Below are 13,577 nucleotides of genomic sequence, written 5' to 3'. Positions count from 1 at the left end.
TCTTACAGGCACACTCTCCCATGGTACATCACCACCATGTGTCTTACAGGCACACTCTCCCATGGTACATCACCACCATGTGTCTTACAGGCACACTCTCCCATGGTGCATCACCAGCATGTGTTTTGACCTTGTCAAGCACAAGGCGAAGCTTGAAAAAGTTCAGAGGTATGCCACTATACTAATCCCAGAACTAAGAGGCATGAGTTACAAGGAAAGGCTGCGTGAAATATATCTCACGATACTGGAAGACAGAGTAAGGGGAGGCATGATCACTACCTACAAAATTCTCAGAGGAATTGACAGGGTTGATAAAGATAAACTGTTTAACACGGGTGGTACGCGAACAAGGGGACACAGGTGGAAACTGAGTACCCAAATGAGCCACAGGGACGTTAGAAAGAACTTTTTCAGTGTCTGAGTAGTTAAAAATATAAAATACAAATACAAATATTTATTCAGGTAAAGTACATACATACAAGGTGAGATACACAACGTTGATGGATTTATAGATAGAGCTAGTACATACAATGCCTAAAGCCACTATTACGCAAAGCGTTCGGCCAGGAAAAACACTAAGACTAAAACTTAATACTAATTGTGATTAAAGTATAAATTGTGTTGAGAAAATAAAAAAAAATAAAAAAGGGGGGGAACATGGCAGAAAAAATACCAAATATACAATTTAGTCAACAAACAGCATTGTTATAAAATAGTAGACTATGGGTTGACATTTAGGGGTAAGGTAGGTTACAGGGAGTTAATTAGGCAGTACTTAGTTTTTATCTTAAACTGGTTGGAGAGGTACAGTCTTTAACATTGTTGGGAAGGTCATTCCACATTCTGGGTCCCTTGATTTGTAGAGCATTTCTAGTTAATTAAGTCGCACTCTTGGAATATCAAATAGGTATTTGTTTCTAGCGTGGTGCCCATAGGTTCTGTTACAACCTTCTAGGAAGCTTTAAGGTCAGGAATGATATTACAGTTCAGCGTTTTACATATATAAAATACACATGAGAGAATGTGCAGTGACCTAATATCTAACATATTCAGAGATTTGAGTAGGAGTACCGAGTGATGTTTGGGGCCAGAGTTAGATATTGTCCTAGTAGCAGGACAATATTGATTGAAATATGAGATCAGCTTTGTAATAGCAGCTTTGTGTTGAGTAATTTATTTATTTATTTATATATATACAAGAAGGAACATTGGCATTGTGAGGACGCATAGCATAGTAATTACAGCCCGAAACGCATTGCGTAATAGTGGCTTTAGGCATTGTATGTACTAGCTCAATCTATAAATCGATCAATTTATGTAAAATCACTTGTATGTATGTACCTTACCTGAATAAGCATATTTATTTTATATTTATTTATTTATTTTACATTCTTGTAAAGTCGCTAGTACGCGCAGCATTTCGGGCAGGTCCTTAATCAAAGAAACTTATAAGTAGGTAAATACTTGCAAAATTTATAAAAAGGATAACAGTTACATAGCATGAAAAAAAAATAAAAGATGAGAGAAAAATTGTAGGTATATTAAGGCACATAGGTAGCTCAGAATGACTGCAATGACAGCTTGAATGGTAGTTTAACAAAACTTAGCAGGCACAATACAGCATATGGCTAGCACATAAAAGAAGACAACAATGAACACAATGATAAAGTTGTTTGGATTAAGTACATAAAGATTGGGAGATTGGGTAAGGGAACGATTGGGTAATTAGAGGACGTACACACATGCGCGCCTCATATCTATCATTACTAAGAGGGTTAATATTCCCCCCACCCCCCCCCCCCCACCCCTCCACCGAGGCAGCGGAAAGCTGACTGGTAATCCGGATATCCGTTGTCTCTCGGGCCAAGGTTGAGACACATTAGAGATATTGATTCTCTTTCGCGCCAGTTTACCCTATTAGTGAAGCCTCCATTCTCTAAATTATAGAGAACGGAGATCGGAGAACTGTACAGATGGTAAACTATACCATTCCGGTCCTTCCCGGAGATCTTGGAAAGTAAGTCTCACCACGTCATGGTCAGGAATTCCAGCTGGCAGCTGATTGACAGTAAAAAACTGATTTTTAATTTTAATTTCTGTCTATCTTTAATTCTGTCGGCCTCTGTCTGTCTCTCTCTCCTCTCTCTACCCAGCCACTTGGGGTTGACGGTAGAGAGACGGTCTGGCTTCATGCAGGTTGGCGTTCAATCCCTGAACGTCCACAAGAGGTTGGGCACCATTCCTTTCCCTTCATCCCATCCCTAGTTCTTATCCTTACCTCTTCCCAGTGGTTGGACACCATTCCTTAATCCCCCCGTCCCATCCCTATCCTTATCCCGAACCCCTTCTAAGTGGTTGGAACCATCACCAGCGATGGACCAGTGATGACAGACCAATGATGGACCATTGATGGAGCAGTAATGACAGACCAGTGATGGACCAGTGACGAACCAGTGATTGACCAGTGATTGACCAGTGATGGACCAGGGATGATGGACCAGTGATGGACCAGTACTCACCTAGTTGTACATACCTAGTTGTGCTTGCTGGGGTGTGGGAAAATTTGACTTATGTAAATCATGTAAAACTCATGTAAATCTGCCCGAAACGCTACGCGTACTAGTGGCTGTACAAGAATGTAACAACTCTTGTATATATCTAAAAAAAAAAAATCATTTAAATTAATAATATTTTCGATAGCTATGAAGGACATCCACTTTTTGTGAAAAAGTGGAAAACTGGTTGGAGCAAGTGGTTTGATATTAATTCCATGAAGTATTGTCCCCATGGATGTTCTTAATTAATAATACATTGAATATTAAAGGGACTGTATTATGAGTAAAACTAACTCACCCAAAATGGGGGTTACATGTGAAATGACTAATATATCCCAAGCATGATTTCAGTGCTGGTTCTTCACTCAAGTAATTGAATATGGTTAAAATTGGTTATATAATAATAATTAGAAGTAAATGTACTTCAATATACTACAGTAATATAAATAGTTTATGATGAATCAATGGGTTAGTAAAATTGATCTCAATATGAGATCATTAATATACTGTAGGGTTATTTATCTGCAGACAAACATTAACAGCTTAACTGTAAAATAAGAGTTGTGAAATCGGTTGCCACACTCCACTGACGACGTGTTGCGTCGAGGAAATTGTTGCAGGTGAAGGTGGTGGTGGGATAGCCTAGCTCCTTGTGTGGTGGGGACCCGGGTGGTGGTGGGATAGTCTAGCTCCTTGTGTGGCGGGGACCCGCCCAGCAAACATTTTCACGTTTTTAAAACATTCTAAAAACAACATTTCATTGTTTTCAGCACGTTTATAATTACGTTTTAAAAATGTTTTTTGAGAATTTTTATATATGACCTTAGACGTAAATAAATAACATTTAAAAAAACCTTTTTATAATATTTTAATTACCTACAAAAAACGTTTAGGGTAAATCAGGGTATAATAATTTTTTAAATTATATCTGAAATAGAAAGGGAGAGAAAGAAAGAAGACATATCTGAGAAGAAATGGACATCCTATATATGTACGTGTAAATTACAAATAAATAGGGTACAAAAAGAGAATTAAAATATTATATTTATTTTAAGATTGAGTAATACAACAAAATATATGTAATAGCTCGAAATATAGACTATATCTATAACAGAATATAAAAGTAAAATCTAAAATTCTATAAAAATTTATATATGCAATATGTGAACACAATAGATTTCGTGATCAAGCAGCCTGTGATTCATGTCATGCTGAGATCAGTCTGACGTTACAAGCAGTTATTGTTACTTAAAACTAAAACAAGTAAAATTTCCCGAGTATACATATAACATTATAGTTTTTCTATGACTAATAATAAAAATCTATAAATCAAAAGTTAGGACTAATTAACTAAAAATAAAAATCTACAAGTGATGTAAACACAGTCAAGTATAATATTCATGTAGAAAGAGAAAGAAAAGATTTCTTTCTTTCTTTCAGAGAAAGAAAGAGAAAAAGAAAGAGAAAGAAAACAAGAGAAAGAAAGAGAAAGAAAGAAAAAGAAAAGAGAAAGAAAGAGAAAGAAAAAGAAAGATAGAAAGAAAAAAGAAAGAGAGACAAAATATATATTATTCAAGAGAACTTGACAATTAAGCACCTTCAAACAATTCATGATCAAGCAGGCTGTGATTCATGTCATGCCGAGATCAGTCTGACGTCACAAGCAGTTATTGTTACTTAAAAGTAAAACAAGTAAAATTTCCTGAGTATACATTATATACTATATAACATAACACTATAGTTTTTCTATGACTAAAAATACAAATTATAAATCATTTATTCAAATTATAAAGTAAAATCTTAAAGTTAGGACTAATTAACTAAAAATATAAATCCTACAAGTGAATGTAAACACAGTTAAGTATAATATTCATGTAGAAAGTGAAAGATTTTTCTTTCTTTCAGAGAAAGAAAGAAATAGAAAAAGAAAGAGAAAAAGAAAGAGAAAGAAAGAGAAAAAGAAAGAAGAAAGAGAGAAAGAAAACAAAAGAGAAAGAAAACAAAAGAGAAAGAAAGAAAAAGAAAGATAGAAAGAAAAAAGAGAGAAAAATATATATTATTCAAGAGAACTTGACAATTAAGCACCTTCAAACAATTCATGATCAAGCAGGCTGTGATTCATGGCATGCTGAGATCAGTCTGACGTCACAAGCAGTTATTGTTACTTAAAACTAAAACAAGTAAAATTTCCTGAGTATACACTATATACTATATAACACAACACTATAGTTTTTCTATGACTAAAAATACAAATTGTAAATCATTTATTCAAATGTTAGCACCATGCAAGAAGAGAGGAGACAACAAAATTAAGGCAAGGGGAGAGAAGACAGAATAGAAACAACAGAGAGGGGAGAGAGAAATGAGAGAACATTGAAGAGAAGGGGAAGAGAAAGACAAGATAAGAAAAAGATACAAGATAAAAACGACGCAAGTGAATTCCACAAATGTAAAAAGTAAAGGAAGAGAGAAGCTAGAAGAGACAGAAAACGAGAGGTGTTAGAAGAGAGGAGGAAAGGAGAGATAAAAAGAGACAAGAAAACAGGAGAGAAACGTAAAGAAATTAAAAAAAAAGGGACATTTGTGAGGAGAGAAATAAAGAGACCAGAGAAGACCATATACCAAGAGTGTGAGGATAAACACTTAATTGTGAATTTTTCTTAGTAGACATCCTCTGCCTCTTGTTGCCCCTCTTGTATACGAATCGTACTTGCAAGTTTTCCCTGAAAAGATATTAACAAAATTAATTAATATTTATTTGTTTATATAAATTACACACACACAAATATATATATATATATATAGATATATATATATATATATATATATTATAATATATATAGATATATAATATACTATATATATATATATATATATATATATATATATATATGTATATATATATATATGTATATATGTATATATATTATATATATATATATATATATATATATATATATATATATATATATATATATATATATATATATATATATATATATATATATATATATATATATATATATATATATGAGGGAAGGGGATGTTCCCTCCATGCTGGATATTATATTTACCAGGAAAGAGGAGAGATTTATCATTCAGTACCTCCCTTCCTTGGGTAAAAGTGACCATGTCTTTGGGACTAAAGTATGCAATGCATTATAATCTGGAAGAAAATGAGCTTGAAGCAATTGAAAAACCTGATTTGTGGAGAGGTCATAATGGGGAACTCAGATATTTCCTTAAGGAATTTGACAGAAACACTTGCTGTTAGGACATTAGGACATCTTCGGACATTAGGACATCTTCAGAACGAGTGGATTTACAGGTCGAGAACTGGACATAAATAGGCAGGAGAGAATGGTGGAGTGAGGCGAGGTACAATACGTGGACACTGCAGAGGGCCTATTGGCCCATCCGATGCAGCAACCACACACAGGCCCAAACATAGATTGGGAGATGGCTTCTTCAATAATGAATTGTAAAAGTACCAATAACAGAAACATAATTGGATCTGCTTTGATACAGATCACAAAAGAAAGTAAATTGAACATTAGCAGCGGTTTATATAACTTAGATCCATTTTTAATAGATCAATTAAAGGGCGATTTAAGTAGGATCATTGGAACACATTTGTCTCACTAATTCATTGTAAATATTTACTATTTTTATGCTATGATTATCCATGTTTGGGCCTGTGTGTGGTTCCTGCATCGGAAAAATTCTTGTTTCAATTTTCCTCCGTGGTCTGACACTGACTAACTAACTAACTAAACTATATATATATATATATATATTGGGAGATATATATATATATATATATATATATATATATATATATATATATATATATATATATATATAATATATATATATATATATATATGTCGTACCTAGTAGCCAGAACGCACTTGTCAGCCTACTATGCAAGGCCCGATTTGCCTAATAAGCCAAGTTTTCATGAATTAATTGTTTTTCGACTACCTAACCTACCTAACCTAACCTAACCTAACTTTTTCGGCTACCTAACCTAACCTAACCAATAGAGATAGGTTAGGTTAGGTTAGGTAGGGTTGGTTAGGTTCGGTCATATATCTACGTTAATTTTAACTCCAATAAAAAGAAATTGACCTCATACATAATGAAATGGGTAGCTTTATCATTTCATAGAAAAAAAAATAGAGAAAATATATTAATTCAGGAAAACTTGGCTTATTAGGCAAATTGGGGCCTTGCATAGTAGGCTGAGAAGTGCGTTCTGGCTACTAGGTACGACATATATATATATATATATATATATATATATATATATATATATATATATATGTCGTACTTAGTAGCCAGAATGGACTTCTCAGCCTACTATGCAAGGCCCGATTTGCCTAATAAGCCAAGTTTTCATGAATTAATATATTTTCTCTAATTTTTTTCTTATGAAAAGATAAAGCTACCCATTTCATTATATATGAGGTCAATTTTTTTTATTGGAGGTAAAATTAACGTAGATATATGACCGAACCTAACCAACCGTACCTAACCTAACCTATCTTTATAGGTTAGGTTGCGTTAGATAGCCGAAAAAGTTAGGTTAGGTTAGGTAGGTTAGGTAATCGAAAAACAATTATTTCATGAAAACTTGGCTTATTAGGCAAATCAGGCCTTGCATTGTAGGCTGAGAAGTGTGTTCTGGCTACTAGGTACGATATATATATATATATATATATATATATATATATATATATATATATATATATATATATATATCAGTGAGTCAGTCTGGTGTTGACAAAGGCTTTAACAAAGCCGAAACGTTCACCTCATTTCTTATTTTTCTATGTGATTTCCGCATATATATATATATATATATATATATATATATATATATATATATATATATATATATATATATATATATATATATATATATATATATATATATATATATATATATATATATATATATATATATATATATATATATAAACAGATAATTAGTGAAAACAAAAAAAATTTAAATTATTTTACCTTGTACCTAGATCCACCAGGTCTGTTTGGAGCATGTTTAAGTACTTCAGAAATTTGAAAGGTCACGTCTTCCACCTTAACTTGCGGATGTGCGTTGATAGATGATTCTGTAAAATTAACAGTTATTTATATAACAAATTCTGTATAACAATAATATTCTGTAAAATTAAAAGTAATTTACACATCAGATAAAACTCTCCAGAGATGGTGATACACAACATATAAAAGACAAGTTTCAGAACAAGATATGCATTTCGGAATAAGGTTTCGTACATGTAGGTAGCACATGAGAAAAAAAGTGGAAGGTGATCAAGTTTATATTAACATGTTAACGGCTTTATTGAGGCTTTGCAAGAATGAAAAAATATTACTAATATAATCTCACCGACCAATGAATTGTACGTTGTTTAAAAGTCAATTATTTACATTATTATTATTATTTAATACTAATGATATAAAAATGCATTTTGCAATCTACTATTTATGCAAGTATTAACCACAGGATCATGAAATAAACTGCAAAATACTGTAAAGGATAAACCAATTAAGTTTACATTTTCCTATAGCTAAGTCAGTCAGTTCTACAGTACTAGCAGCAGAGAACAATTATGACCAACCTCTATTAAATGAAACAATCTTAAGAGCAAGTGATAGAAATATAATCATTTATACTTAATGTACACTTAATTTGAACTTAAAATTTTAATTTTTTAGTGAATTTTAAATAAAAAAAAATTATTTAATTTTTTTGTTACTTACTTAAAATAACATTATATAGTTCTTGTTTTTCTAGAAATGCTAATTTCTTCTTTTGTCCTTTTAGGCTGTATAATGACCAAAGGCCGTTTGTTCCTATCTTCTTCATCATTCTTCGAACTGTAGTTGCACAATCAGATCCACGTACACTGGTTAAAAGCAACACCTAAAAGCAACAACAAAAATGTAGTACACTAGTAATTTTGATATATGTATGTATGTATGTATGTATGTATGTATGTATGTATGTGTATGTATGTGTATGTATACATATATTATATATATATATATATATATATATATATATATATATATATATATATATATATATATATATATATATATATATCTATATATATATCTATATCTATATATATATCTATATATATATCTATATATATATCTATATATATATCTATATATATATATATATATATATATATATATATATATATATATATATATATATATTGGTGTATACTGGCAGTAGGTTTTCTTTCAAACATGTTTCATTGAATATGACCGCATATTCTGTATTTATTATTTTCTGGTTTAGGGCTTCTATCCCTCTAACTATTTTCTTAGCATCAGGGCTTAATTGAAATAGGAGTTCTCCAAAACTCATTTTCGTACTTTTAAGGTGAAGAAAGAAGTGATTTACTATAGAGTGTATTACACTTATTTATATAATTTGCACGACGTTTCAAACCTCCATGGTTCATTCTCAAGTGAACAGATCTTACAATACTAGTTGATTTTATACCCGCACTGGGTCAGGTGATAATACAATGAAGGTGAAAACATGGGGGGATACATAAGGGATAAATGTGAGGTGAAACTAGTATTGCAAGATCTGTTCACTTGAGAATGAACCATGGAGGTTCGAAACGTCGTGCAAATTATATAAATAAGTGTAATACACTCTATAGTAAATCACTTCTTTTCTTCACCTTAAAAGTACGAAAATGAGTTTTGGAGAACTCCTATTTCAAATAAGCCCTGATGCTAAGAAAATAGTTAGAGGGATAGAAGCCCTAAACCAGAAAATAATAAATACAGAATATGCGGTCATATTCAATGAAACACACACACACACATATATATATATATATATATATATATATATATATATATATATATATATATATATATATATATATCATAACTTATGATAAGGCATCTTATCATAAATAACATCTCAACAAAAATCACATCATTCTAGGAGGTGATTTCAATATTGACCTGGGTCTACAAAATAACCCTCTAGTTGACTGTTTCCATAACAGCATGTAATCCTCTATGATAATCCCCACAATCACCAAGCACTAGACCAAAGTTCTCAAGTCAAGCCTAGCCTCGGGCCGGGCTTGGGGAGTAGAACTCCCAGACCCCCATCAAGCAGATAAGTGTGTGTGTTATGAAGAGATACATCTCAACGACTAACAAAATTAGCAAGAGAAATATAGTCGTTGAAATGTAAGCCTCATCCTAACCATACACTCAAGACCTTGAGAAAGCACTCAGGAGAGTGTGAAAGACTCTGTGTTAATATTACATAATTTACAAATACGTAAGTGTTATATTTTATCCTATCCTATATAAACAAGATTATATCATTATTCTTATTATTTAGCAATTTTATCTTTTCTGCATGAACTATCAAAAAAATTTAATTAGAAAATTAGCAAATATCTGTAATATTTAAGATGAAAAATTGAAGGAAACATTACTGTTAAAATACCACTTACAAATTTTGTTCTGAAACTCGATTCCGCTAACTTCCTATTGAGAACATTAAGATCACCTTCTGCAGCAATAGGATTTGGTATTAGATCTTCTATGATCTTGTCTGTTTCTTTTGTAGTCAAAGTTGCTTTCAATATCTTCACATCACTTTTCAGTTCATTCACATCACTTTTCAGTTCATTCACTTCAGTGTATATGGCCTGCAACATGTTACCTGGAAATTTATACAGTATATAGAAAGTGTACATGCTATTATATTACATATCTTGAATGTACATTTAAAATAAAAGCATTATAAAGTATATTTTAAAATAACTGACACTGAGAAAGCACCCAAAAAGTAGGCTATGACTGATGTGATAGATAATGGGATAATTTCTTATTAATTATGAAACTGCTTATATAATTGGAAGCAAATTCAGCAATCTAACCTGCTCAGTTTGCAGTCTACTTCAACATGAAACTTATGCCTATCACCCATAGGGTACATATAGGTTATAGGCTACATAATAAATTAATTAAACTTTCAAAACTTACTCATATTCTGCATCATTTCTTTCAAACTCCCATCGTTCTTGTCTGGTGACTTTGGGTCGAATAAATTCCTTGACCTTGGAGTCCTAACGACTGAAGTACTTGGCGTGACCAGCTCATTGTCTTTAAGATTGCAAGATTTAGCTATTAAAATCTAACTACTGTAATTTATAATCAACAAATTTCATGAGCTTTTACTACTGCATACTAATATTATAAGTTATACTATATGTCTACATCACATTTAAACTACCCAACATCAGAAAGAGGGTGAGCCAACATCAGAGAGGGGGGGGGGGGTTATCATGGGAGAGAGGAGGGCCAACATGAGAAGAGAAGAAAAAAGAAAAGAAAGAAATAAATAAAGAAAAAGAAAGATAGAGAGACATACAGAGACAGACAGACACATACACACAGAATAAGAAGAGGTGACAGAACAAAATTAACAAAACAAATTTCAACATGAGAAAAGGGAGGTCAACATGAGAGAGAGAATGAGGGTCAACATGAGAGAGTGGGTCAACATGATATATATTTTAAATAATTACTTATTACCTTCATGAAGAAATACTGATGGCGTCAACGGTGTATTGTGAAGTGTAGTCTTCACTGGAGATTGCTTTTGTAGGACTGTTCTATTAGCTGAAAAGTAGTTATGTTTATTTCAAACACTCGTTAACCAAATAATATTTTAAAGACTTTAATATAGTTTGAACTAACATGAGAGAGGTGGGGGTCAACATGAAATACACATTTTAAAAATTAACTTATTACCTTCATGAGGAAATACTGATGGCGTTGAAGGTGTATTGTGAAGTGTAGTCTTCACTGGAGACGGCTTTTGTAGGACTGTTCTATTAGCTGAAAAGGAGTTAATTAACTTAAGGTAAGGGACAAATTAACACGTAAGGTAAAGGTAAGATAAAGGACAAATTAACACGTAAGGGACAAACAAAAAGAAAAGTAATAACAAACCTGCTTGTTTCTAGTGACTAGATCAAAGGAAAACCAAAATTTCCCTGAACTGTGACAAGTGAAAAGCACCTGCTAGACAAAGTGGGAAAAGTTCACTAGACCCCATATGCACATAAAAGAATAATATACTTAATATTAAACAATTAGAAATAAACACATATTTCTATACAGAAATTCCAGATAAGCATAAAAATTACTCAAAGCTTCTAGTACTTCCAGAAGGAATTAAACAAAAAAAAAACAAAAAAAAACAGCAAGAACTAAGTTTAGAGCAGTTTTTAGTTTTTTTTAAACCAAAAGCATAAATAACCAAAGGAAGCATGGTTAAATATCAATTTAGAACTTTTAATGTTATTTACTACTAATCCTTACATTCACTTAATATACCAGAATAATATGGTATTTGCGGAGGACTTATTTCTTTTGAAGGTGTATTCTCATATGAAGATGGCGAACACTTCTTCTTGGATTGAGACGAGTGATGATTGCCTGAAATTATTTAAATTGTTTAATGTATTGAATGGCATTTTTCAAGTTGCAAATTTTTTTTAAATTACTGTAGTAGGTTATCAATGCTTACGTTTGTTATTCTCGGAATTCTCTTCTTCATATTTGAAGCATGGTTTCCTTTTTCGTTGTCGAGGATAGCCCATATCGTCTTCAGTTTCGACATTTGAAGTGTCTTCCGCAGCTAAGCATCTTCGTTTTGCAACGTCAAAATCATCTGTAATAATTGAATATAATTAGTAATATATCAGCGAGATATATATTTATCGTTACCTAGTAGAGTAGTGAACACTAAGAAATAACTTAAATCAGCTTCCTAAAGAGATGTTTAATAAAACAACGTACATGATTTGGAACTTATAACTGGGGCACAAAAGTCTTAAGTAGCTATGAGGAAACCCATCTTGTGATTAAAATATAATTATAATGCTGTTTTTGTCTGCAGTGTTAAAGTTATGGTGAATGAATGAATAGGTGTCTTGTATCTTAAATCTTAATAATTATAAATTTAATACCTACCAGTTGTTGATAGGATTGTTGATACGACATGCACTCGCCAATTTGTCGTGTCTGGCTTTTCGTGCTTTTGGGCACTAACTGTATGCCTGCTCCGTGGCCACCAGCACAATATGGTTTCCTGAAAAGTCAAAATAAACTGTTACATGCTAATTTTAGCACTAATTTGGAATATTTTTAAAGCAACTCAATATATGCAATTTTTTAGTTTCAAAGTAATGCTTACATCATCAGATTTTTTAATCCAGGTTGTGGAGATGATACCCACACTACGATCATTGAAGCCTACCACTGCATACCGCTTTTCAGATGTCATCTACAAAATTGAAAAATCTTATTAAGGGTTGTTCTCCCCAAAAAAAGAAATTAGCATAAAGTTGGTAATAGATTTACTTGATTATGTCAATCATAGATTAGCCACATTTGTAAATGATTTTCGGTTGGTATAAACAGTAGCTGCCATGTATGGACTAAAAGGCTTAATACAGTTTTATCTATTAATGTGCTCTCAAAATATTAATAATTTTCATGAAATACAGGGTAATGGGATTTTTATCTTACAATATTAGTTCAAACTATTATTAAAGCATGGATACAGTATTTAAATACGTACTTGTCATAAGTCATGTAGTATTGACAGAAAAGTATTTGCGCTTTCTGTCTCGATCATCATACCTGTGCGGTTTAGTTTTCTTGCTGGAATCACCTTCATGGATGAATTCCTAGTAAGAACCTTAAATGCTCCAATTAATTTGGAGTTACAAGGTTTCTCAAAGAGAGGTATACTTCTCGAATATACCCTGCAAAGGAACATGCTGTCTCCATTTTCATCGGTGTCACTGACAGTGTCCAAAACTTGGCAGCAAGTTTCATTATTCAGCAAATAGGCATTGTTTGGTGCCTTGGTATATATATTTTATGTTCTGTATTTGGTGTATAAATCCTTTGAGCATGCTGCATCTC

General features: G+C 32.1%; 1 protein-coding gene across 1 annotated transcript; it reads right to left on the bottom strand.

The window, feature by feature from the left end:
• Window positions 1-12,072: 12,072 nt before the first annotated feature.
• LOC138371204 (uncharacterized) lies at window positions 12,073-13,059 on the bottom strand. Its single transcript, XM_069336043.1, has 3 exons — window positions 12,841-13,059; window positions 12,618-12,735; window positions 12,073-12,315 (listed from the first exon to the last, which is right to left on the bottom strand). Exons 1-3 carry the CDS (start codon window positions 12,928-12,930, stop codon window positions 12,161-12,163), a joined length of 363 nt encoding a protein of 120 aa, XP_069192144.1. The 5' UTR covers window positions 12,931-13,059; the 3' UTR covers window positions 12,073-12,160.
• Window positions 13,060-13,577: the final 518 nt, after the last annotated feature.

The sequence above is a fragment of the Procambarus clarkii genome, chromosome 35 (genome assembly GCF_040958095.1).
Source record: "Procambarus clarkii isolate CNS0578487 chromosome 35, FALCON_Pclarkii_2.0, whole genome shotgun sequence".
Taxonomy (NCBI): Eukaryota; Metazoa; Arthropoda; class Malacostraca; order Decapoda; family Cambaridae; genus Procambarus; species Procambarus clarkii.
Note: the sequence above shows the minus strand (reverse complement) of the source record. Positions and strands in the feature narration are given on the sequence as shown.

Coding starts and splice junctions, on each gene's coding strand:
- LOC138371204 (XM_069336043.1), bottom strand. CDS start 12,930: ATGACATCTGAAAAGCGGTATGCAGTGGTAGGCTTCAATGATCGTAGT. Junction 12,736..12,840: donor GGATTAAAAAATCTGATGAT/GTAAGCATTACT, acceptor TTGACTTTTCAG/GAAACCATATTGTGCTGGTG. Junction 12,316..12,617: donor AACAATCCTATCAACAACTG/GTAGGTATTAAA, acceptor CAATTATTACAG/ATGATTTTGACGTTGCAAAA.